The sequence below is a fragment of the Somniosus microcephalus genome, unplaced genomic scaffold, assembly GCF_052327205.1.
Source record: "Somniosus microcephalus isolate GS21.2 unplaced genomic scaffold, FLI_Smic_1.0 unresolved_chr3, whole genome shotgun sequence".
Taxonomy (NCBI): domain Eukaryota; kingdom Metazoa; phylum Chordata; class Chondrichthyes; order Squaliformes; family Somniosidae; genus Somniosus; species Somniosus microcephalus.
The window spans coordinates 66,677,413-66,704,523 of NW_028225181.1; the positions used below are offsets into that span (position 1 = coordinate 66,677,413).

Consider the following 27,111-nt stretch of genomic DNA (forward strand, 5'->3'; position numbering starts at 1 on the left):
GGACAATGGCAAGAAGGCGACGGTCCTCGTCTACAGGAGAGCCTGGAGGCATGTCACCAGCAAGCTGTCAGCCAACAGCGAGGTCCCCAGGACCGGTGCCCAATGCCGCAAAAAGTTAAATGACCTCACACGCATTGTCAGGGTGAGTACCCTTTCCAATGACCTCCTCATCCTTGCATGTGCACCTCACATTATGGGCAAAGGGACCTGAAAGCTCTAATGGGCAGCCTTCATCCAGCAGCTATGGCACAGCCATGAGCATCAATTGCACATTCTGCACTGAACACACTGGCCAAGCTATTCCACCATGGGAGGCATTGCACACCAGATCATGGTGACACACTGGCCAGGCTATTCCACCATGGGAGGCAGTGCACACCAGATCATGGCGACACACTGGCCAGGCTATTCCACCATGGGAGGCAGTGCACACAAGATCATGGCGACACACTGGCCAGGCTATTCCACCATGGGAGGCAGTGCACACCAGATCATGGCAACACACTGGCCAGGCTATTCCACCATGGGAGGCAGTGCACACAAGATCCCGGCGACACACTGTACTTAGAGGCCGTCCTTTCTCTTGCAGGCCAAGCTGGTGAATAATCGCAAGAGCCGGACTGTGACCGGGGGAGGACGACCCCATATCCAGCCACTCACCGACCTGCAACATCGCATGGAGCACCTCATGGGTGGCTGGGTGATTGGGCCCGTTGCATGTGGAGATACCGACCCTGTTCTGGGCAGCAATGGTAAGGACATCACATTTTGTACCTCTCTCGTCCCACTTGCGCATCAGATATACATCCTTTGCCACTGTCCGACCAATGCAGTGAATGCCACCACTCATGCATCCCGGACTGACGCCCTCTCCTCACTCTAAAGCTACTCTTGTGCCTTCCTGCTTTCAGATGGTCAAGAGGAGGTCCCTCAACTTGCCAGTGACAGACCCTCCGAGGAGGAGCAGGAGGAGGAGCAAGAGGAAGGCGGCCCATCAGGGGAACCCTCAGCCGTGGCCACCCAGGCCAATGTAGGGGACACGTCTTCCCTGGAGGGCAGCGTGGCGGAAGTGTCGAAGGGGAGGGGAGCTCCTGGGACCTGTGTGCTGCAGAAAGGCAGCAGGGGGGTGGAAGCTCGGCGGCCTTCTCCCCAGAGGGGGAATGCATCAGAGGGGAGTCCAATTGCTGGGCCCAGCGGCCTCCAGCAACGCAGGAAGGGTCGGCCAGCTTGGCGGCCTGCTCCCCAGAGGGAGAGTCCGGCCTCCAGTCAGGAGATGCTCTTCGCCGAGGAGATGGAACGCCTCGAAGACTTGTCCGCGGACTCAGAGCACCGGCACACGGAGCTCATGGCGGCAGTGGCACGGTTGCCTGAGTCCATCGATTCCCTCTCTCGGTGTGTGCCGAGTTCGGGCCCTTAGAGGCCACCAGTCGGGTGGAATACAGGCCAGGTCTGTCAGCGACTGGCCAGGTGATTAGTGGTGCCGTCCAGTCACTGGCTGCTCTGCTGCGGTCAGTGAACAGGTCAACACGGGCACTCACTGCTGCCACACTCGCTGTGTCAGCCAGGCATCACCAGGGCACCCGGCGCACTGCAGCAGCACATTGGTCTGTCCCTCGGCAGATTGGTGCGCATGCTGCAGTGCTGGCCCAGGTGAGTGCCAGTGTCTCAGGCAACCAGCGAGCACCTGCCATCCGCCAGCTTGCCGCCATTCCTCCAGCCGCCACTGCCACTCCCCCAGTGGAGCTGCCAGGAGCTGTTGCAGTGACTGATGCTGGCCAGCCACAGCTGCAGCAATCAACAGCTGGCCGCTCGACGGCCAGACCTCGACTAGGCCGACCCCCAAGGGCATCTGCCGCCACGACATGTGCCCCTCAGGAGCCTGCCCCCAGCCTTGCAGCAGCCAATGGCCTTACTTTGAGGTGGAGCAGCAGGGCGGGCAGGGGCCACCCAAAGATGGCCAAGGCATCGCCCTAGCGGGCCAAGTAGTCGAATGTGTGGCCGTTTGTGTTTGTTTCTTGAGGCCGAGAATTGGATGTTTGTTTTTTGAAGGCCGATGATGTGATGTTTGTTTTGGACGAAGGCCGAGAATGACGGCCATTTTAGTTGCCCTATTTTGTTAATCCTCCCCAGGTTGTGGGAGCGAGTAATGTGTTTGAGTGTTTTTTGGGGGTTTCATCTGTTTTTGGTTTTCATGTGGGAAGGGCCCAGAGTTTGTACAATAAAGCATTTTATTTATTCACATTGTCCATGTTTGATCTTTGAAGTGTTTGTTGCCTTAACCGGCTGAGGGCTTGCGGAGCAGCTGCAATCATGTTCTATCATTGGCACAAGCCATTCCCTGACAGGGGGCCTAGAAGTGACGTTCAATAAGCCACCGACGGGCGGCCCTTGGACCTTGTGCGCCCCTCCTGGGCTGGTACTCCTCGTCCTCGTCATCCTCATGCTCCTCCTGCTCCTCCTCCTGAGGTGGTGGTCCAACGTGAGGTGGCAGTGCCTGAGTCCTGCGGATAGCCAGGTTGTGCAGCATGCAGCAAACGACGACGAATTGGGAGACTCGATCCTGCGAATACTGGAGGGCTCCCCCGGAGCGATCGAGACAGCGGAACCGTTGCTTGAGCACGCTGATTGTTTGTTCTATGAGGTTCCTCGTCGCTTGATGGCTCTCGTTGTATGCCTCTTCAGCGGGGGTCGTGGGCGCGCGGAGCGGGGTCATGAGCCAGGTACACAAAGGATAGCCTTTGTCCCCGATAAGCCATCCTCTTGGGGGAGGCTGTGCCTGGAACATGTCAGCCACAGTTGTCTGTCGCAGGATAAAGGCATCGTGGCTGCTGCCTGGAAAGCGGGCATTGACAGCTAGGATGCGCTGCCTGTGGTCACACACCAGCTGTACATTGAGGGAATGGTAGCCCTTCCGGTTGCGGTACTCCTCGGCATGCTCAAGAGGTGCCCGCAAAGCCACATGCGTGCAGTCAATGGCGCCCTGCACCATGGGGAAGCCCGCTATTCTTGCAAACCCCACTGCACGCTGCTGCTGCTTGTCCAGGGTCATGGGGAAGGAGATGAATCGATGTCTCCTTCTGAAAAGGGCTTCGGTCACCTGGCGGATGCAGCAATGCACGGCGAACTGGGAGATGTTAGCGATGTCGCCAGTAGCGGATTGGAAGGAGCCGGAGGCATAGAAGTTGAGAGCCACTGTCACCTTCACTGCCACCGACAGAGACGTCCTGCGCATCAGCTGTGGCTGCAGATCTCTCTGAAGCAGCCGGCAGATGTCTGCAACCACCTCTCTTCGGAATCGCAGCCTCCTAACACACATCGCGGCAGACATGGTCAGATAGGAGGTCTGCTGGCGGTATACCCTGCGTGGGTAAGGCCTCAGTTGGTGATGCCTGTTGCCCCCTCTGTGTCTAGCCAGGGCTGCCACTCTCTCACAGCGTCTGTAAGCCCTTCTGGCATAAGGCTGAAATTCAGCGTTGCCACCCAATGCAGCCCCCATTATATGCTGGCAAACACTGAGCTCTGAATGAAGGCAAAGATAATTGGTAAGCTCTGGCCTGAGCCAAAAATACCTGTCCAAGTGTTGGTCCAAACCAGTAAACTCTCCTCCTTGGTCTCTGTCCAAAAAACCGTTGCACAAGAGTGAATGCTGCAAAATGGCTGGCCTTTATACTGCTGGGTAAGTGCCCTTTAATTAGCGCTTCCCCCGGCCCGGCTGGCCTGTGTACCGTTCCACTTCACAGTCGCTCGGGACGCCCGGCGCACAATGGGCCGGCGCGAGTGAAGTTCCGGTTTGGGGTGCACAAAGGGCGTTGCACTATTAAATGACGTCATGATCTGCGCGCGCAGCAGGGCGCGCGCTAAGACTTTGCGCCGGCGCTAAATGTGTCCTGAAGTTGGGGAGAGGCGCAGATCACGCTGCGCCCGGGTGATAAGCGCCTAGTGCTCGAGATCTACTCCCCCTAAGGTGCTAACGGCTGGCACGCCCAACTAATTTCTAGGCCCTGGTCTTCCGATTCTCCCGCCCGACAATCTATCACAGCTCTGCTGCTCTCAATTTAACCACCTTTAAAATAGGAGTTAAAAACCAATATTGGTTCGTATGTTATATTATTCCTGGCAGGTATACTTCAGGCATTAAAACTCAATCGAAGTTTTAATAATTTCCAGTATTGTAATGGGGAAATAATTGGTTTTCTATTTTTCAATAAGGATGATTTTGGTCATATACCATCGGGTCAATTGCAATGTTCCTTTTTTTCACACACCCAACCCTCCGGTCCGGCTCTTTGTGAATGTTTTTTGTGGCTCTGAAAAGAGCCGTTTGATATTGAAGGTATTCATCCTCTGATTGGTCTCCCCTTTAGGAGCTGTCCTCTTGCTCTGAGCAAACTTGGCTTTCTTTCTCTGACAGGGAGGTCTCCTCCTGACCGGGGGTTTGGTCCGCTTCCTGCTCTGGTTGTTTGGCCAGCTTTCTCGGCTTTGCACGCTGGCCTTTGCCTTTCCCTTCGGCCCTGGCCGCCTTCCTCCCCTTGGGTTTGCGGGCGGTGGCCCTCCTCGCCCCCTTCCTGGCGGCGCCCTGTTTCTTGGTCTTCCTGGGCAAGCCTCTGCTCCTGGGCACCGCTTTCCTGTCCACACCTTGCTTCATCCTCCTCCTCCTCCTCCTCCTTTCCCTGGCGGCGGCGGCGGACTCCCTCTTGGGTTTCTCCTCCTCCTCCCGGTCGCCCCACCTCTTGCTGAGCCTCAAGGAGCCCGAGGCGTCGGTGCCGGTGGGCTGCAGCAGTGAGCCCTTGGTCACCAGGCTCCGGGCCGCCTGGTGGACCCGCCAGTTGTTTCTGGCCACGTCGTAGCCGCGGCCCGAGAGGACCTTCTTGAGAGCCGAGAGCCCGAGCCCCCGGCACTCCTTGGTGGACGCCACCACCTCCAGGATCTGCTGGGACACGGTGGCGCCGGGTCTCCTGGCCAGGAGTGCAGTCCTGGTCTTCATCCTGGTGTTCCTGGCAGGGAGAGTGTCGGCCATGGCTTGGGCTGGGACCTTCTCTCTCTATCTATCTATCTGAGTGTGTGTTGGGGGATGAAGAGTTTCCAGCAGCCGGCGCTATTTCACCAGGCGAACCGGACGCTGCAGAGCCAAAGGTCTCATCTCCTGAAAAATGCCCACCAACAAAACACAAAACAAAGTCGCCTTCTTTCCAAAGCGTGTATCACCTCAGAGCGATTATATATCCCCAGAGACATTCTCTCTCACTCTTTACGGAGGTCACTGACCATCATCAAAGACCCTACCCACCCCAGCCGCAGGCTGTTCGCCCCCCTGCCATCCGGGAGACGCTACAGATGCATTCGCACCCGAACGACCAGATTTAGGAACAGCTTCTTTCCCAGGGCTGTCATCCTACTGAACTCTGCTAATAAACTCTAAAGCCTGCACATCTGCCAATGCACTTTATTATGTTTATGTTTATGTATTACAAGCCAAATGAATGTTGAATGTTAAATGTCTTAATCTAAATGTACACTCTCGGGAGCCGCAAGCCTACATTTCATTGTACTGCACTTGTACACTAACAATGACAATAAAGTTGATTATTATTATTATTAAGTTCTTCTGAATCTTATGCTTTTTTCATGTATCTTTAGCTCAACTCTCTGTAAAGACTTGAGCGTCTCTTCATCTCTTTCCCCCGTGAAGCGTCTTGGGATGTGTTTCGACCTTAAATGTCATTTGTAAATGCGAGTTGTGCAGATTTCTTGATCTAGGAAAATGTGTCCGTCTTATCTCCTACTCCAAGTCGCGGTCTCAATGATATCTTGTCTCCAAGTTCTCCCCTTCCCTGTACAAAACAAAGGTCTTCCTAAACCGAAATGTGGCGTCACTGAACATTAATGCTTGAGCGACCTCCTATTTTACCCCGCTTTTTTCCACAATATTGGCGGTCCGGCAACATTGATCTTCGCTGTACACCTGGGTTTCAATATCAAGAGTAAATTCTTCAACTGGCAGGGAAGAGCCTTGGTTTCAACCGAAATACTTGTTCTCGGAGTTATTGAGCGCCGATTGCCCCCTTCCCCGTGAATTCCCCAATCTCTTCAGGGACTTATACTCAAAAGTAAGAAATGCGAATTAAAACAGCTTTCATAAATAGAACGCACCACATGTAGATGGATGAACCGGACGATTAATTTAGCAATTCATTGCATTAACATACAGCCTAACAGAAGTATTTGTTCAGGGGTCTCGGTTTTGTTTTATAGCTCCGTTTTAAGGCTTTGCGAAGTGGCTCTTAAAAGAGCCGTTTGGTGATTTAATTGCAGGTTTTATTTTTGGAGGGGGACTCTACTTGGAGCTGGTGTATTTGGTGACCGCCTTGGTCCCCTCCGAGACGGCGTGCTTGGCCAGTTCCCCGTGCAGCAGGAGCCGGACGGCGGTCTGGATCTCCCGGCCGGGAGGAGATGGTCTGGTGTTTGGTGTAATGGATCAGGCGGGAGGCCTCGCAGGCGATGCGCTCGAAGATGTCGGTGAGGAACGAGTTCATGACACTCATGGCCTTGGAGGAGATGCCGGTGTCGGGGTGGACCTGCTTCAGCACCCTGTAGATGTAGATGCTGTAACTCTGCTTCCTGCTCCTCCTGTGCTTCCTGTCCCCTCTCCTGGTCATTTTCATGGCGGTTTTCTTCGAGCCCTTCTTGGAGACGGCGCCCTTGACACCGGCTGTGGTGGAACTGGTGGAAACAGCAGCAGCAGTCGGCATGGCAAGCCCTTCAATTCCTTCTCCACCTCGACTGGTTAATAAAAACACAAAGCAACATCGAAATGGAGCCCGCAACCCCTCCTTTATATACACAGCTTTATCCTAATGACGGATGCCAAATTGTCTATTCCAATTGGCTGATCCTTGACACACCACATGTTCAGTATGCACAAATCACAGTCACCTATCAAGTTTTTTTTGCCAGAAGCCGCTGCCACGCAAGGAATGGGGAAACCTTAATTTGCTGGAGCAAAACCCCGAAGCTATATAAAATCTCATACTCTCATGTGACACGTCCACAGTAAATGTCTTATGCGAAATAAATTCATTCGAGCCACAACAATTCTGGAACTCCCCATAATATACAAATTAGACGGGTCCCAGAAACTACAAAAGAGATTGTCTAAGAAAAAAATATATGCACTTAATCGCTTCTGTTTAAAAAGGCCACTGCAATATTAGTTATTTACTAAAACCCTTATGGCATAGTACACAAATGCTGAACCTGAGGCAATTTATTTGGTATTTAAAAAGATTCTCAGGATGTAGGCATTGCTGGCAAGGCCAGCTTATATTGCCCATCCCTAATCGCCCTTGAGAAGGAGGTGGTGAGCCGCCTCCTTGAACCGCTGCAGTCCGTGTGGTGAAGGTACTCCCACAGTGCTGTTAGGGAGGGCGTTCCAGGATTTTGACCCAGTGACGATGAAGGATCGGCCGATATATTTCTAAGTCAGGATGGTGTGTGACTTGGAGGGGAACTTGGAGGTGGTGGTGTTCCCATGCGCCTGCCGCCCTTGTCCTTCTAGGTGGAAGAGGTCGCGGGTCTGGGAGGTGCTGCCGAAGAAGCCTTGGCGAGTTGCTGCAGTGCATCTTGTCGATGGAACACACTGGAGAGTATTCCATCACACTCCTGACTTGTGCCTTGCAGATGGTGGAAAGGCTTGGAGTCAGGAAGTGAGACACTCACTGCAGAATACGCTGGAAACATGAGGTAAAGTAGGGCGACATGGATGATCGTATGGAGCAGAAAAACCAACACAATTCCAACTCTTAATCCAATGACTACCAATCATTTCTGTGACTATTTTTTCTCCAACTCATTCTAGTCTGCAAGATGCTTCACGACGGCTGCAGCTGGTTGCAAAGTCTCCCGAGAGCTGGAGGACAACCGCCAGGATCATTCGAAGATTCTCGGGTTTATCGGCCGCAGCAATGATTTAAAAATAAAGATATTTATTGTATAATTCTGGAACAACCTCTTTCATCTGAAGGGTGTGGTGGCTCTGAAAAGAGCCTGTTGTTTTGGTTCACACGGGTAGTATTTCTGTTTTGGGTTTTCAGTCTTGGCCGCCGCCCGTGGGGCTGCTGCCGCCTTCTGGTCTCGGCAGCTCCCGGGCTTCCTGCCCCTGGAGGGGACCTGGGGCCCCCGACGGCTACCGGGTCGCCCGGCGGGCCTCGCCCCCTGGCGGACCCCGCCCGCCCTCTCCTCGGCCTTTCTCCGGCGGGCGGCAGCAGCAGCAGGATCACCGCCCCCGGCCTCCTTCCTCCTCCGCCCCCTGGGCTTGTTCTTGGCCGGCCGGCCGCACCAGCGAGGCCTCGGTCACCAGGCTCCGCACCGCCTGCTTCACCCGCCAGTTGATGCGCGGCATGTCGTAGCCGGGGCCGACAGCGCCTGCTTGACGGCGGCCAGCGACAGGCCGCGACGCTCCCTGGAAGCCGCCACCGCCTGCAGGATGTGGCCCGACACCGTGGGCCCGCCCGCCGGCCGCGCCTTGGGCTGGGCTCCTCCTCTTCCTGGCCTTGCGGCCTCGGGCCGGGCCTTTGGTCTGGTCGCCCGAAGCCATTTAATTTTGTCGCTCAGTCAGCGCCTCCCACCCTCCTCCGGCTGCTCCGCGCTCCTCACCGCGCCGAGTCCAGCTGCTCCGCTCAGCGCCTCCCCTCCTCCTCCGGCTGCTCCGCGCTCCTCACCGCGCCGAGTCCAGCTGCCGATCGGCGGCGGCGGCCGCGCCTTTTGTAAGCTCAAGGCGGACGGTCCAGAGGCAACTCCTCCACCGGGACCCGGCGCGTGGCCGAGCGCCGCCTGCGACTCTTTCTGTGTGAGTGCGAGCGTGAAAAGATTTGGCTGCATTCTTCAAACCTTCAACCCCTCCCTCTCCCTAGGCGGGTGCATCCCTTTTGGTTGCATTCTTCAAACCTACAACCCCTTTCTCACCCGAGGTGGTGCATCCATTACATTAACCATGCGAACTAAACTTTGAATTCGGGTTTGCCTCACACCGATTACTCCATTCCGCGACCGGTGGGCGCCGCGGGGACTGGAGTGCATTATCAACCCGGACAATCAAATTTTAATTTAATTTGTTAAGTTTTATTTAAAGTTTTATTAATTTACAGACATTTTGTTTAAGTACCCAATCAAAAGAGTACACCGATTACTCCTCAGATAACGAAGCAGTCCCTGCCCGCCTGCAGCAAGACCCGGACAACATTCAGGATTGGGCTGATAATTGACAAGTGCCAGACAATGACCAGCTTCAACAAGAGAGAGAGCCTAGCCACCTCCCCTTGACATGCAATGGGACAGCATTCTTCAAACCTACAACCCAACACCCACCTCCCCTCAATGGGCAGGTGCATCAAATTTGTTTGCATTCTTCAAACTTTCAATACCCCCCTCCCCCTCCCTGGGCAGGTGCATCCGATCTGGTTGCGCTCTTCAAACTTTGAATTCGGGCTTGTCTTACACCAATTACTCCTCAGGCAATGAAGCAGTCCTTGCCCGCATGCAGCAAGACCTGGACAGCATTCAGGCTTCGGCTGATAAGTGGCTAGTAACATTCGCAACTCACAAGTTTCAGGCAATGACCATTTCCAACAAGAGAGAGTCTAGCCACCTCCCCTTGACATTCAACGGGATTATCATCACGTCACAGTTCAAGAAGGCAGCTCAAGGGCAATTAGGGATGGGCAATAAATGCCGGCCTTATCAGTGACGCCCACATCCCATGAATGAATAATAAAAAAAGATTGAACCATATTTTAAAACACGTCACAACAGGATTAAACAGCCTATTACTCAGCATACAGCAAACAAAGTTGATTTAACAAACTACAGGAAACATAACTCATGACCGAAACTACAGCAAAGTCTCCCGATAATAGTGTGTTTATTTCTCCAATGAAATGCCGTGAGTGGAGGATAGTTCCATAATAGAAATGATATGCTTAAAATTAATCCCAGTCATTTACAGCTGTGTGGTCTCCAGGCATGATTGATGCAGGTATTTCCAAATCATCTCCATTCTGCCTGGTGCTTGAAATATCACTATATGCAGTCATGTGAAAATCGTGTTTCCGACATTACAACAGCGACTGCACTTCAAAATACTTCATTGGCTGTACAGCGCTTTGAGACATCCCGAGGTGGTGAAAGGTGCTGAGGGCGGTGTCAGGGATGCTTAAGTCCACTCCAGCTGAACTTGCTCCCGGTGCAATCCCACATTGCCTCGCCTGCCATTCACCACGATGCCACCGTGCTCCATGAGATGGAAGAAATCATGAGCAACATCGATCTTCCCATTCACAAAGACTGGATAAACCCACCCAATATTCCTGTACTAAGATGGTGAGAAATCCCCTGTGTGGAGAGTGAGAATACAATAACTGAGACATTGATTGTCTCTCCCGGGCACTGGGACCCGGTTGGAAGCCCAGTCCACTCTATGTTCCTGTTCTAAGATGGTGAGAAATCCCCTGTGTGGAGAGTGAGAATACAATAACTGAGACATTGATTGTCTCTCCCGGGCACTAGGACCCGGTTGGAAGTCCCGTCCACACTATGTTCCTGTACTAAGATGGTGAGAAATCCCCTGTGTGGAGAGTGAGAGTACAATAACTGAGACAATGTTTGACACTCCCGGGCACTGGGATCCGGTTGGAAGCCACGCCCACTCTATGTTCCTGTACTAAGATGGTGTGAAATCCCCGGTGTGGAGAGTGAGAATACAATAACTGAGACATTGATTGTCTCTCCCGGGCACTGGGCCCGGATAGAAGCTCCGTCCACACGATGTTCCTGTGCTAAGATGGTGAGAAATCCCCTGTGTGGAGAGTGAGAATACAATAACTGAGACAATGTTTGTCACTCCCGGGCACTGGGACCCGGTTGGAAGCCTCGTCCACACTATGTTCCTGTACTAAGATGGTGAGAAATCCCCGGTGTGGAGAGTGAGAATACAATAACTGAGACATTGATTGTCTCTCCCGGGCACTGGGACCCGGTTGGAAGCCCCGTCCACACTATGTTCCTGTACTAAGATGGTGAGAAATCCCCGGTGTGGAGAGTGAGAATACAATAACTGAGACATTGATTGTCTCTCCCGGGCACTAGGACCCGGTTGGAAGCCCCGTCCACACTATGTTCCTGTACTAAGATGATGTGAAATCCCCTGTGTGGAGAGTGAGAATACAATAACTGAGACATTGATTGTCACTCCCGGGCACTGGGACCCGGTTGAAAGCCCCGTCCACACTATGTTCCTGTACTAAAATTGTGAGAAATCCCTGGTGTGGAGAGTGAGAATACAATAACTGAGACATTGATTGTCTCTCCCGGGCACTGGGACCCGGTTGGAAGCCCCGTCCACACTATGTTCCTGTACTAAGATGGTGTGAAATCCCCGGGGTGGAGAGTGAGAATACAATAACTGAGACATTGATTGTCTCTCCCGGGCACTAGGACCTGGTTGGAAGCCCCGTCCACACTATGTTCCTGTACTAAGATGGTGTGAAATCCCCTGTGTGGAAAGTGAGAATACAATAACTGAGACATTGACTGTCTCACCCGGGCACTGGGACCCGGTTGGAAGCCCCGTCCACACTATGTTCCTGTACTAAGATGGTGTGAAATCCCCTGTGTGGAGAGTGAGAATACAATAACTGAGACATTGATTGTCTCTCCCGGGCACTAGGGCCCGGTTGGAAGCCCCGTCCACACTATGTTCCTGTACTAAGATGGTGAGAAATCCCCTGTGTGGAGAGTGAGAATACAATAACTGAGACATTGATTGTCACTCCCGGGCACTAGGACCCGGTTGGAAGCCCCGTCCACACTACGTTCCTGTACTAAGATGGTGAGAAATCCCCTGTGTGGAGAGTGAGAATACAATAACTGAGACATTGATTGTCTCTCCGGGCACTGGGACCCGGTTGGAAGCCCCGTCCACACTATGTTCCTGTACTAAGATGGTGTGAAATCCCCTGTGTGGAGAGTGAGAATACAATAACTGAGACATTGATTGTCTCTCCCGGGCACTAGGACCCGGTTGGAAGCCGCGTCCACACTATGTTCCTGTACGAAGATGGTGAGATATACCCTGTGTGGAGAGTGAGAATACAATAACTGAGACATTGATTGTCACTCCCGGGCACTGGGACCCGGTTGGAAGCCGCGTCCACACTATGTTCCTGTACTAAGATGGTGAGAAATCCCCTGTGTGGAGAGTGAGAATACAATAACTGAGACATTGATTGTCTCTCCCGGGCACTAGGACCCGGTTGGAAGCCCCGTCCACACTATGTTCCTGTACTAAGATGGTGAGAAATCCCCTGTGTGGAGAGTGAGAATACAATAACTGAGACATTGATTGTCTCTCCCGGGCACTGGGACCCGGTTGGAAGCCCCGTCCACACTATGTTCCTGTACTAAGATGGTGAGAAATCCCCTGTGTGGAGAGTGAGAATACAATAACTGAGACATTGATTGTCTCTCCCAGGCACTGGGACCCGGTTGGAAGCCCCGTCCACACTATGTTCCTGTACTAAGATGGTGAGAAATCCCCAGTGTGGAGAGTGAGAATACAATAACTGAGACATTGATTGTCACTCCCGGGCACTGGGACCCGGTTGGAAGCCCCGTCCACACTATGTTCCTGTACTAAGATGGTGAGAAATCCCCGGTGTGGAGAGTGAGAATACAATAACTGAGACATTGATTGTCTCTCCCGGGCACTGGGACCCGGTTGGATGCCCCGTCCACACTTTGTTCCAGTACTAAGATGGTGTGAAATCCCCTGTGTGGAGAGTGAGAATACAATAACTGAGACATTGATTGTCTCTCCCGGGCACTGGGACCCGGTTGGAAGCCCCGTCCACACTATGTTCCTGTACTAAGATGGTGTGAAATCCCCTGTGTGGAGAGTGAGAATACAATAACTGAGACATTGATTGTCTCTCCCGGGCACTAGGACCCAGTTGGAAACCCCGTCCACACTATGTTCCTGTACTAAGATGGTGAGAAATCCCTGGTGTGGTGAGTGAGAATACAATAACTGAGACATTGATTGTCTCTCCCGGGCACTGGGACCCGGTTGGAAGCCCCGTCCACACTATGTTCCTGTACTAAGATGGTGTGAAATCCCCTGTGTGGAGAGTGAGAATACAATAACTGAGACATTGATTGTCTCTCCCGGGCACTGGGACCCGGTTGGAAGCCGCGTCCACTCTGTGTTCCTGTACTAAGATGGTGAGAAATCCCCAGTGTGGAGAGTGAGAATACAATAACTGAGAAATTGATTGTCTCTCCCGGGCACGAGGACCCAGTTGGAAGCCCCGTCCACACTATGTTCCTGTACTAAGATGGTGAGAAATCCCCTGTGTGGAGAGTGAGAATACAATAACTGAGACATTGATTGTCTCTCCCGGGCACGAGGACCCAGTTGGAAGCCCCGTCCACACTATGTTCCTGTACTAAGATGGTGAGAAATCCCCTGTGTGGAGAGTGAGAATACAATAACTGAGACATTGATTGTCACTCCCGGGCACTGGGACCCGGTTGGAAGCCCCGTCCACACTATGTTCCTGTACTAAGATGGTGAGAAATCCCCTGTGTGGAGAGTGAGAATACAATAACTGAGACATTGATTGTCACTCCCGGGCACTAGGACCCGGTTGGAAGCCCCATCCACTCTATGTTCCTGTACTAAGATGGTGAGAAATCCCCGGTGTGGAGAGTGAGAATACAATAACTGAGACATTGATTGTCACTCACGGGCACTGGGGCCCGGTTGGAAGCCCCGTCCACACTATGTTCCTGTGCTAAGATGGTGAGAAATCCCCTGTGTGGAGAGTGAGAATACAATAACTGAGACATTGATTGTCTCTCCCGGGCACTAGGACCCGGTTGGAAGCCCCGTCCACACTATGTTCCTGTACTAAGATGGTGAGAAATCCCCTGTGTGGAGAGTGAGAATACAATAACTGAGACATTGATTGTCTCTCCCGGGCACTAGGACCCGGTTGGAAGCCCCGCCCACTCTATGTTCCTGTACTAAGATGGTGAGAAATCCCCGGTGTGGAGACTGAGAATACAATAACTGAGACATTGATTGTCACTCACGGGCACTGGGGCCCGGTTGGAAGCCCCGTCCACACTATGTTCCTGTGCTAAGATGGTGAGAAATCCCCTGTGTGGAGAGTGAGAATACAATAACTGAGACATTGATTGTCACTCCCGGGCACTAGGACCCGGTTGGAAGCCCCGTCCACACTATGTTCCTGTACGAAGATGGTGAGATATCCCCTGTGTGGAGAGTGAGAGTACAATAACTGAGACATTGATTGTCTCTCCCGGGCACTGGGACCCGGTTGGAAGCCCCGTCCACACTATGTTCCTGTACGAAGATGGTGAGATATCCCCTGTGTGGAGAGTGAGAGTACAATAACTGAGACATTGATTGTCTCTCCCGGGCACTCGGACCCGGTTGGAAGCCCCGTCCACACTATGTTCCTGTACTAAGATGGTGTGAAATCCCCAGTGTGGAGAGTGAGAATACAATAACTGAGACATTGATTGTCTCTCCCGGGCACTAGGACCCGGTTGGAAGCCCCGTCCACACTATGTTCCTGTACTAAGATGGTGAGAAATCCCCGGTGTGGAGAGTGAGAATACAATAACTGAGACATTGATTGTCTCTCCCGGGCACTGGGACCCGGTTGGAAGCCCCGTCCACACTTTGTTCCTGTACTAAGATGGTGAGAAATCCCTGGTGTGGTGAGTGAGAATACAATAACTGAGACATTGATTGTCTCTCCCGGGCACTGCGACCCGGTTGGAAGCCGCGTCCACTCTGTGTTCCTGTACTAAGATGGTGAGAAATCCCCAGTGTGGAGAGTGAGAATACAATAACTGAGACATTGATTGTCTCTCCCGGGCACTAGGGCCCGGTTGGAAGCCCCGTCCACACTATGTTCCTGTACTAAGATGGTGTGAAATCCCCTGTGTGGAGAGTGAGAATACAATAACTGAGACATTGATTGTCTCTCCCGGGCACCAGGACCCGGTTGGAAGCCCCGTCCACACTATGTTCCTGTACTAAGATGGTGTGAAATCCCTGGTGTGTAGAGTGAGAATACAATAACTGAGACATTGATTGTCTCTCCCGGGCACTGTGCCCGGTTGGAAGCTCCGTCCACACTATGTTCCTGTGCTAAGATGGTGAGAAATCCCCGCTGTGGAGAGTGAGAATACAATAACTGTGACAATGATTGTCACTCCCGGGCACCAGGACCCGGTTGGAAGCCCCATCCACACTATGTTCCTGTACTAAGATGGTGAGAAATCCCCGGTGTGGAGAGTGAGAATACAATAACTGAGACATTGATTGTCTCTCCCGGGCATTGGGACCCGGTTGGAAGCCCCGTCCACACTATGTTCCTGTACTAAGATGGTGAGAAATCCCCGGTGTGGAGAGTGAGAATACAATAACTGAGACATTGATTGTCACTCACGGGCACTAGGACCTGGTTGGAAGCCCCGTCCACACGATGTTCCTGTACTAAGATGGTGAGAAATCCCTTGTGTGGAGAGTGAGAATACAATAACTGAGACATTGATTGTCTCTCCCGGGCACTAGGACCCGGTTGGAAGCCCCATCCACACAATGTTCCTGTACTAAGATGGTGAGAAAGCCCCTGTGTGGAGAGTGAGAATACAATAATTGAGACATTGATTGTCACTCCCGGGCACTGGGACCCGGTTGGAAGCCCCGTCCACACTATGTTCCTGTGCTAAGATGGTGTGAAATCCCCTGTGTGGAGAGTGAGAATACAATAACTGAGACATTGATTGTCACTTCCACGCACTGGGACCCGGTTGGAAGCCCCGTCCACACTATGTTCCTTTACTAAGATGGTGAGAAATCCCCTGTGTGGAGAGTGAGAATACAATAACTGAGACATTGATTGTCTCTCCCCTGCACTAGGACCCGGTTGGAAGCTGCGTCCACACTATGTTCCTGTACTAAGATGGTGAGAAATCCCCTGTGTGTAGAGTGAGAATACCATAAATGAGACATTGATTGTCACTCCCGAGCACTAGGACCTGGTTAGAAGCCCCGTCCACACTATGTTCCTGTACTAAGATGGTGAGAAATCCCCTGTGTGGAGAGTGAGAATACAATAACTGAGACATTGATTGTCACTCCCGGGCAATGGACCTGGTTGGAAGCCCCGTCCACACTATGTTCCTGGACTAAGATGGTGTGAAATCCCCAGTGTGGAGAGTGAGAATACAATAACTGAGACATTGATTGTCTCTCCCGGGCACTAGGACCCGGTTGGAAGCCCCGTCCACACTATGTTCCTGTACTAAGATGGTGTGAAATCCCCTGTGTGGAGATTGAGAATACAATAACTGAGACATTGATTGTCTCTCCCGGGCATTAGGACCCGGTTGGATGCCCCGTTCACACTATGTTCCTGTACTAAGATGGTGAGAAATCCCCTGTGTGGAGAGTGAGAATACAATAACTGAGACATTGATTGTCACTCCCGGGCACTGGGACCCCGTTGGAAGCCCTAACCACACTATGTTCCTGTACTAAGATGGTGTGAAATCCCCGGTGTGGATAGTGAGAATACAATAACTGAGACATTGATTGTCTCTCCCGGGCATTAGGACCCGGTTGGATGCCCCGTTCACACTATGTTCCTGTACTAAGATGGTGAGAAATCCCCTGTGTGGAGAGTGAGAATACAATAACTGAGACATTGATTGTCTCTCCCGGGCACTGGGACCCCGTTGGATGCCCCGTTCACACTATGTTCCTGTACTAAGATGGTGAGAAATCCCCTGTGTGGAGAGTGAGAATACAATAACTGAGAAATTGATTGTCTCTCCCGAGCACTGGGCCCGGTTGGAAGCTCCGTCCACACTATGTTCCTGTGCTAAGATGGTGAGAAATCCCCGCTATGGAGAGTGTGAATACAATAACTGAGACATTGATTGTCTCTCCCGGGCACTAGGACCCGGTTGGAAGCCCCGTCCACACTATGTTCCTGTACTAAGATGGTGAGAAATCCCCGGTGTGGAGAGTGAGAATACAATAACTGAGACATTGATTGTCTCTCCCGGGCACTGGGATCCGGTTGGAAGCACCGTCCACAGTATGTTCCTGTACTAAGATGGTGTGAAATCCCCTGTGTGGAGAGTGAGAATACAATAACTGAGACATTGACTGTCTCACCCGGGCACTAGGGCCCGGTTGGAAGCCCCGTCCACACTATGTTCCTGTACTAAGACGGTGTGAAATCCCCGGGGTGGAGAGTGAGAATACAATAACTGAGACATTGATTATCACTCCTGGGCACTGGGACACAGTTGGAAGCCCCGTCCACACTATGTTCCTGTACTAAGATGGTGTGAAATCCCCTGTGTGGAGAGTGAGAATACAATAACTGAGACATTGATTCTCTCTCCCGGGCATTAGGACCCGGTTGGAAGCCCCGTCCACACTATGTTCCTGTACTAAGATGGTGTGAAATCCCCTGTGTGGAGAGTGAGAATACAATAACTGAGACATTGATTGTCTCTCCCGGGCACTGGGACCCGGTTGGAAGCCCCGTCCACTCTATGTTCCTGTACTAAGATGGTGAGAAATCCCCGGCGTGGAGAGTGAGAATACAATAACTGAGACATTGATTGTTTCTCCCGGGCACTGGGGCCCAGTTGGAAGCCCCGTCCACACTATGTTCCTGTACTAAGATGGTGTGAAATCCCCAGTGTGGAGAGTGAGAATACAATAACTGAGACATTGATTGTCTCTCCCGGGCACTAGGACACGGTTGGAAGCCCCGTCCACACTATGTTCCTGTACTGAGATGGTGAGAAATCCCCTGTGTGGAGAGTGAGAATACAATAACTGAGACATTGATTGTCTCTCCCGGGCACTAGGACACGGTTGGAAGCCCCGTCCACACTATGTTCCTGTACTAAGATGGTGAGAAATCCCCTGTGTGGAGAGTGAGAATACAATAACTGAGACATTGATTGTCTCTCCCGGGCACTAGGACACGGTTGGAAGCCCCGTCCACACTATGTTCCTGTACTAAGATGGTGAGAAATCCCCAGTGTGGAGAGTGAGAATACAATAACTGAGACATTGATTGACACTCCCGGGCACTGGGACCCCGTTGGAAGCCCCGTCCACACTATGTTCCTGTACTAAGATGGTGTGAAATCCCCGGTGTGGAGAGTGAGAATACAATAATTGAGACATTGATTGACACTCCCGGGCACTGGGACCCCGTTGGAAGCCCCGTCCACACTATGTTCCTGTACTAAGATGGTGAGAAATCCCCTGTGTGGAGAGTGAGAATACAATAACTGACACATTCATTGTCACTCCCGGGCACTAGGACCCGGTTGGAAGCCCCGTCCACACTATGTTCCTGTACTAAGATGGTGTGAAATCCCCGGTGTGGAGAGTGAGAATACAATAACTGAGACATTGATTGTCTCTCCCGGGCACTGGGCCCGGTTGGAAGCCCCGTCCACACTATGTTCCTGTATGAAGATGGTGTGAAATCCCCGGTGTGGAGAGTGAGAGTACAATAACTGAGACATTGATTGTCTCTCCCGGGCACTGGGACCCGGTTGGAAGCCCCGTCCACACTATGTTCCTGTACTAAGATGGTGAGAAATCCCCGGTGTGGAGAGTGAGAATACAATAACTGAGACATTGATTGTCACTCCCGGGCACTAGGACCCGGTTGGAAGCCCCGTCCACACTCTGTTCCTGTACTAAGATGGTGAGAAATCCCCTGTGTGGAGAGTGAGAATACAATAACTGACACATTCATTGTCACTCCCGGGCACTAGGACCCGGTTGGAAACCCCGTCCACTCTATGTTCCTGTACTAAGATGGTGTGAAATCCCCTGTGTGGAGAGTGAGAATACAATAACAGACATTGATTGTCTCTCCCGGGCACTGGGACCCGGTTGGAAGCCCCGTCCACACTATGTTCCTGTACTAAGGTGGTGAGAAATCCCCAGTGTGGAGAGTGAGAATACAATAACTGAGACATTGATTGTCCCTCCCGGGCACTAGGATCCAGTTGGAAGCCCCGTCCACACTATGTTCCTGTACTAAGATGGTGAGAAATCCCCTGTGTGGAGAGTGAGAATACAATAACTGAGAAATTGATTGTCTCGGCCGGGCACTAGGACCCGGGTGGAAGCCTCGTCCACACTATGTTCCTGTACTAAGATGGTGAGAAATCCCCGGTTTGGAGAGTGAGAGTACAATAACTGAGACATTGATTGTCTCTACCGGGCACTAGGACCTGGTTGCAAGCCCCATCCACACTATGTTCCTGTACTAAGCTGGTGAGAAATCCCCTGTGTGTAGAGTGAGAATACAATAACTGAGACATTGATTGTCTCTCCTGGGCACTAGGACCCGGTTGGAAGCCCCGTCCACACTATGTTCCTGTACTAAGATGGTGAGAAATCCCCTGTGTGGAGAGTGAGAATACAATAACTGACACATTCATTGTCTCTCCCGGGCACTAGGACCCAGTTGGAAGCCCCGTCCACTCTATGTTCCTGTACTAAGATGGTGTGAAATCCCCTGTGTGGAGAGTGAGAATACAATAACTGAGAAATTGATTGTCTCTCCCGGGCACTGGGACCCGGTTGGAAGCCCCGTCCACTCTATGTTCCTGTACTAAGGTGGTGAGAAATCCCCTGTGTGGAGAGTGAGAATACAATAACTGAGAAATTGATTGTCTCTCCCGGGCACTAGGACCCAGTTGGAAGCCCCGTCCACACTATGTTCCTGTACTAAGATGGTGAGAAATCCCCGGTGTGGAGAGTGAGAATACAATAACTGAGAAATTGATTGTCTCTCCCGGGCACTAGGACCCGGTTGGAAGCCCCGTCCACACTGTGTTCCTGTACTAAGATGGTGAGAAATCCCCGGCGTGGAGAGTGAGAATACAATAACTGATACATTGACTGTCTCTCCCGGGCACTAGCACCCGGTTGGAAGCCCCGTCCACACTATGTTCCTGTACTAAGATGGTGAGAAATCCCCTGTGTGGAGAGTGAGAATACAATAACTGAGACATTGATTATCACTCCTGGGCACTGGGACACAGTTGGAAGCCCCGTCCACACTATGTTCCTGTACTAAGATGGTGAGAAATCCCCGGCGTGGAGAGTGAGAATACAATAACTGAGACATTGATTGTTTCTCCCGGGCATTAGGACCCGGTTGGAAGCCCCGTCCACACTATGTTCTGGTACTAAGATGGTGAGAAATCCCCTGTGTGGAGAGTGAGAATACAATAACTGAGACATTGATTGTTTCTCCCGGGCACTAGGACACGGTTGGAAGCCCCTTCCACACAATGTTCCTGTACTAAGATGGTGAGAAATCCCCGGCGTGGAGAGTGAGAATACAATAACTGAGACATTGATTGTCACTCCTGGGCACTCGGGCCCGGTTGGAAGCCCCGTCCACACTATGTTCCTGTACTAAGATGGTGAGAAATCCCCTGTGTGGAGAGTGAGAATACAATAACTGAGACATTGATTTACACTCCCGGGCACTGGGACCCCGTTGGAAGCCCTATCCACACGATGTTCCTGTACTAAGATGGTGTGAAATCCCCGGTGTGGAGAGTGAGAATACAATAACTGAGAAATTGATTGTCTCTCCCGGGCACTAGGACCCGGTTGGAAGCCCCATCCACACTATGTTCCTGTATGAAGATGGTGTGAAATCCCCTGTGTGGAGAGTGAGAATACAATAACTGAGAAATTGATTGTCTCTCCCGGGCACTAGGACCCGGTTGGAAGCCCCGTCCACTCTATGTTCCTGTACTAAGATGGTGTGAAATCCCCTGTGTGGAGAGTGAGAGTACAATAACAGACATTGATTGTCTCTCCCGGGCACTGGGACCCGGTTGGAAGCCCCGTCCACACTATGTTCCTGTACTAAGATGGTGAGAAATCCCCAGTGTGGAGAGTGAGAATACAATAACTGAGAAATTGATTGTCTCTCCCGGGCACTAGGATCCAGTTGGAAGCCCCGTCCACTCTGTCTTCCTGTTCTAAGATGCTGAGAAATCCCCGGTGTGGAGAGTGAGAATACAATAACTGAGACATTGATTGTCTCTCCCGGGCACTAGGACCCGGTTGGAAGCCCCGTCCACACTATGTTCCTGTACTAAGATGGTGAGAAATCCCCTGTGTGGAGAGTGAGAATACAATAACTGAGAAATTGATTGTCTCTCCCGGGCACTGGGACCCGGTTGGAAGCCCCGTCCACACTATGTTCCTGTACTAAGATGGTGAGAAATCCATGGTGTGGAGAGTGAGAATACAATATCTGAGACATTGATTGTCTCGGCCGGGCACTAGGACCCGGGTGGAAGCCTCGTCCACACTATGTTCCTGTACTAAGATGGTGAGAAATCCCCGGTTTGGAGAGTGAGAGTACAATAACTGAGACATTGATTGTCTCTACCGGGCACTAGGACCTGGTTGCAAGCCCCATCCACACTATGTTCCTGTACTAAGATGGTGAGAAATCCCCTGTGTGGAGAGTGAGTATACAATAACTGACACATTCATTGTCACTCCCGGGCACTAGGACCCGGTTGGAAACCCCGTCCACTCTATGTTCCTGTACTAAGATGGTGTGAAATCCCCTGTGTGGAGAGTGAGAATACAATAACTGAGACATTGATTGTCTCTCCCGGGCACTGGGACCCGGTTGGAAGCCCCGTCCACTCTATGTTCCTGTACTAAGGTGGTGAGAAATCCCCAGTGTGGAGAGTGAGAATACAATAACTGAGAAATTGATTGTCTCTCCCGGGCACTAGGACCCAGTTGGAAGCCCCGTCCACACTATGTTCCTGTACTAAGATGGTGAGAAATCCCCGGTGTGGAGAGTGAGAATACAATAACTGAGAAATTGATTGTCTCTCCCGGGCACTAGGACCCGGTTGGAAGCCCCGTCCACACTATGTTCCTGTAATAAGATGGTGAGAAATCCATGGTGTGGAGAGTGAGAATACAATAACTGAGACATTGATTGTCTCGGCCGGGCACTAGGACCCGGGTGGAAGCCTCGTCCACACTATGTTCCTGTACTAAGATGGTGAGAAATCCCCGGTTTGGAGAGTGAGAGTACAATAACTGAGACATTGATTGTCTCTACCGGGCACTAGGACCTGGTTGCAAGCCCCATCCACACTATGTTCCTGTACTAAGATGGTGAGAAAACCCCTGTGTGGAGAGTGAGAATACAATAACTGAGACATTGATTGTCACTCCCGGGCACTGGGACCCTGTTGGAAGCCCCGTCTGTTGTGTATGTAACCGTTTACCTTTAAGGGAACTATAGAATGTGACCGTTCGCCTTTAAGAGCACTACTTTAGGGTGGCACTATTTATTGGCTCATGTATACTGTCATACCGATAGTGACCACACCAGTATATAAGGGTTGTGATTCGTTAACTAGATCAGAAATCGCCCAGACCTCTGAATAGTAAAGACCTGTTTTGTTTGTACTTCTAAAGTCTCTGAAGTTATTTACTGCACAACCTACAGACTTTACAGTGGCGACGAGTCCGATCGTACCCTGCGGCAAGACTAACCAGTAGCAGAGAGCTTCAAAAAGAAAACACGAGGCTCCGTCTACTAAAAGGATAGTACTTACTGGAAGCTGGAAGATTAACAGCAAAGCTGCGGCAGCAACAGGCACAGATTACCCTGCTACCACATCTTGAGCGAGCCAATCAGCCTAAAACAAGGCGGCCGAAGAGACTGTGAGTAGTTAAAACAATAAATAAAAAAAAAACGGGGTAGAAGTATTTGGAGGAGAAGGGCAAAGCATTTGGGTCCAACGGCGTCGGGTGACAGCCGGACCGCGGGCAATGTGAGAAGCCGTGCAGCAACCGCTGCCACGAAGCGCTGAGCCTGCAAGTAGGCGCGGGAGTGTCAGAGCAGAGAGCCGCGCGAGCGGGGGAGCCAGAGCCGAGCGGGAGGCATTGCAAGCCAGCGATCGCATCTCCAGATAAGGGCCGAGAGCCGCGAGAGCGATCGGATCTACAGATAAGGGCCGGCAGCCGCTTCGCGATCCAGCGAGCGCATTATAGATAAGGGCCGCACTCGGGCTGACAGACGGCGTCGGGGGACCGGGTGAAGACCGCCAAGCGCGGGAAAACCGCCATTGAAGTGGGCGGGGAGAGCGAGAAGCGCGGGAAAGCCGCCATTTTTCGGGGAAAACCGCTGAAGAAGAAGGAAGAAGCGGGAAACCGCCATCTTGGAAATTATTAAGAATTTCAGAAAAGTAATAAGATTTTTCAGAAAGGCTGGTGTGTTCTCAAGAAGAGAGAAGAAATTTAATAATAAGTAAAGTAATACTTGTACTGTTCTCAAAAAGAGAAGAAGATGCCTAAGCGAGGAAATATTAATGACTTTAATGCAGAAATAGAAGACTGGGCCACGTATGTGGAACGCATAGAAATATATTGCGTAGCCAACGAAATTGAGGATGACAACAAGGCAATAACTTTGTTAAATTCGATGGGAGCAAAAATATACGGGCTTTTGAAACATCTAATAGCACCAGTTAAACCAGTGGACCAGACCTTCGAAGAGATCATAACAGTGTTGAAGGATCACTTGAACCCCACACCGTTGATGCTGGCTGAACGATTTAAATTTTACGCCAGAACCCAGAGGCAAGATGAAAGCAATGCGGAATACTTAGTCGAACTGCGTAAGCTAGCGAAATACTGCCAGTTTGGAGGGAATTTGACAGAGGCGCTGCGGGACAAGTTCGTATGTGGCTTGGCCAAAGAAGGAACGCAGAAGCGACTTCTGGAAGAAAATGACCTCACACTGGACAGGGCTGTCCTCATAGCTTCATCGCACGAAGCCGCAGCGAAAGGGACGGCGGAAATGCAGCTAAAGGCGGCGGCACTCGGGGTGGACCAAATTACAGCAAGCACTCCCAAATGCTACCATTGTGGAAAGACAACGCACGACCAGAATCAGTGCTGGTTTAAGAACCAAGAGTGCAGGAAATGTGGCAAACTGGGTCACATCGCGAAGGTATGCAGGTCCGGAAAGAAGACCAACAAGCAAAGGAAGCCACCACCACAAGGAAAGTACAACAAGGTGCATCAGGTGGCTGAAAAGAGTTCAGACGAACAAAATTCAGACTCAGACCCAAACAGCCAGGAGCTGGATAGTCTGAGAATCCACCATGTGGGTAAAGTAACTGATCTACAGTTGATCTGGGTCACACTAAAAATAGCGGGAGTCCAAGTACGAATGGAGCTGGACACGGGATCAGCTGTATCCGTCATCAACCAAAAGGACTATCACCGGCTATTCTCTCACATACCCTTAAGAAATACCAAATTCGTATTACAGACATACACGGGGCATCATGTATACCCCCTGGGAAAAATACGAGTCAAGGTGAGAGATAGGGGTAAAGAACACCCACGAATGTATCTGTACGTACTACCTGAGGGAGGACCACCACTTCTGGGACGGGAGTGGATCAAGAAAATAGACATGGAATGGCACTACCGACAAGCAATGACGAGTGAGGACTCGGTGCAGACAAGCAGCTCAGACTCCGAGCCGGAAGACGATAAGTCCAGCTTATGTATGAAAAACAAGATTAACATGAACTCACGGACTAAGGTTGGGAAATCGATGGCGTGCATAAAGACAGAGAATTCTGAGTCTGTTCAAGCTACAGACATATGCATTACGGAGGAACACCGGGCTAGAACTCAACGTTATGTCAAAGTACAACGACAATTAGAACAGTTGAGTGCCCGTCTCCTACAAGAGATGGAAAAGGTGAAAAAGTTCTGGGACACCGAATGGGAGTCCCTGGAAAGACAACAGAGACAGCTCGCTCAAGCAGAGAGCGACCATAGAGCCATCGTGGCCAAGTACCAATCACATCTCCCTGAGGCTGTTCAGGAACTAGAATATACACAGAACGATCCAAAGGAAGAGGAATCTTCAGGAAGTCAGGATGGTATTCCAGTTCACCTCTACGACTTGTTGCAAGCAGAGTGTAACGAGTTGAAAGAACAGTATGAACAGGCTCGGACTACAATCCTGGAAGGGGTTAACTTGGCAACTTCCGAAAAGCTCGTGTTAGTGAAAGCATATGAGCAACTAAAGGTTGAACATGAACGACTAAAGGTTGACCATAAGCAAGAATTACAAAGTCTGCAGGAAATGTTTGATGAGCTTCAGGCCAAGGCTGACTCATCGTTAGGGATTCAATCCATAGGAAAAAAATTAGTGGTGGAAGACATACCAGAACAGGGAATACAGGATGTCCAAGAACTCGTTAAATTATTAAAGGAAACACAAAATAAATATGAAGCGGCAATGGCCGAGGTCCAACGACTTGAAGAACAGATGCAACTGGAAATCTTTTCAGTGGAAGAAAAGGGAACTGTAAGAAACACAGAGACCGTAAGAATGGGCCATGAACATGAGCTTAAATCGTCAGAGGAGAAGGGTTTGGAGCTTTCAAAAGTTATTGAAATAGCCGAGGTTGCAACACAGACTGAGAAGATGGCAGCAGAGCAACCCTTAGATACCAAAAGTACGCTGACTCATGTCAAGGTTGAACAACAGAACGCTGAAACAACTGCTCCGGTAGAGGGATTGAATAGTCCGATCAATCAATCTCCAAAGGAAGTTGAAGTATTAAAATCACAAATGAGGTCATTAGTAAACAACTTGCTGAAAGCCCAGAAAAAGTTAGAGGAAGCGGAACACATGAAGAAGTCTCTTCAGGAAAGATGTCTGGATTTGGAACAAAAGCTGGCTGACGTCCAGCTGGGTAGGGAGGACATAGAAGACCCTCTCGCTGGCCTAGCTCAGGACGACTCCGAATATTACTATGTCCTGTCCTGCCCAACTTGTAACTTCGACTCCCACCATACAGAAATCATGGAGGAGCACCGAAAGTCTACGGAACATCGGGAGAAGGTGGCTCTACTACGGAAAAAGGAGGAAGAGAAGGAGGAACTGCGCATGCAGCTGGCAGCTGACAGTGGAGCCCAGAGAGTCTCCAAGAAGCAGAAAAGGAAAAGTCGAAACAGAAGATGACCCATCTGAACCATTATTACCTCTACCAGATCACACACGTGGTCCCTCCGAACGGAGCCAATTCAGTTCGGAAGTTCAAACTGTTAAACCCATGGAAGGACTATTGAATGAGTCACTCCAGCAATGTGAACCGACTACACCACAGAGACTGAATCTATGAACTGTTTTCCACAGAGACTGAATCTGTGATCTGTTTTGACATGAAGTTATATATGTTATTATGTTATGTTAAACATGAAGTTATATGACATTGACTCCATCGAGAGTATATCTGTAAATTGTTATATGACGTTGACTCCATCGAGAGTATATCTGCAAACTGTTTATATAAAATTGAAGATTGTATGTTTAACGGGATTCTGTAAGTAATAAGCTAGGAAGGGAGGAGTGTTGTGTATGTAACCGTTTACCTTTAAGGGAACTATAGAATGTGACCGTTCGCCTTTAAGAGCACTACTTTAGGGTGGCACTATTTATTGGCTCATGTATACTGTAATACCGATAGTGACCACACCAGTATATAAGGGTTGTGATACGTTAACTAGATCAGAAATCGCCCAGACCTCTGAATAGTAAAGACCTGTTTTGTTTGTACTTCTAAAGTCTCTGAAGTTATTTACTGCACAACCTACAGACTTTACACCGTCCACACTATGTTCCTGTACTAAGATGGTGAGAAAGCCCCTGTGTGGAGACTGAGAATACAATAACTGAGAGATTGATTGTCACTCCTGGGCACTGGGCCCGGTTGGAAGCCCCGTCCACACTATGTTCCTGCACTAAGATGGTGAGAAATCCCCTGTGTGGAGATTGAGAATACAATAACTGAGACATTGATTGTCACTCCCGGGCACTAGGACCCAGTTGGAAGCCCCGTCCACTCTATGTTCCTGTACTAAGATGGTGAGAAATC

At 50.9% G+C, this 27,111-nt stretch overlaps 1 protein-coding gene across 1 annotated transcript; it reads right to left on the minus strand.

Moving 5' to 3' along the window:
* Positions 1-4,360: 4,360 nt before the first annotated feature.
* LOC147091820 (uncharacterized) lies at positions 4,361-5,017 on the minus strand. The gene has a single exon (XM_085976625.1). It carries the CDS (start codon positions 5,015-5,017, stop codon positions 4,361-4,363), a length of 657 nt encoding a protein of 218 aa, XP_085832751.1.
* Between the last annotated feature and the right edge of the window lie 22,094 nt (positions 5,018-27,111).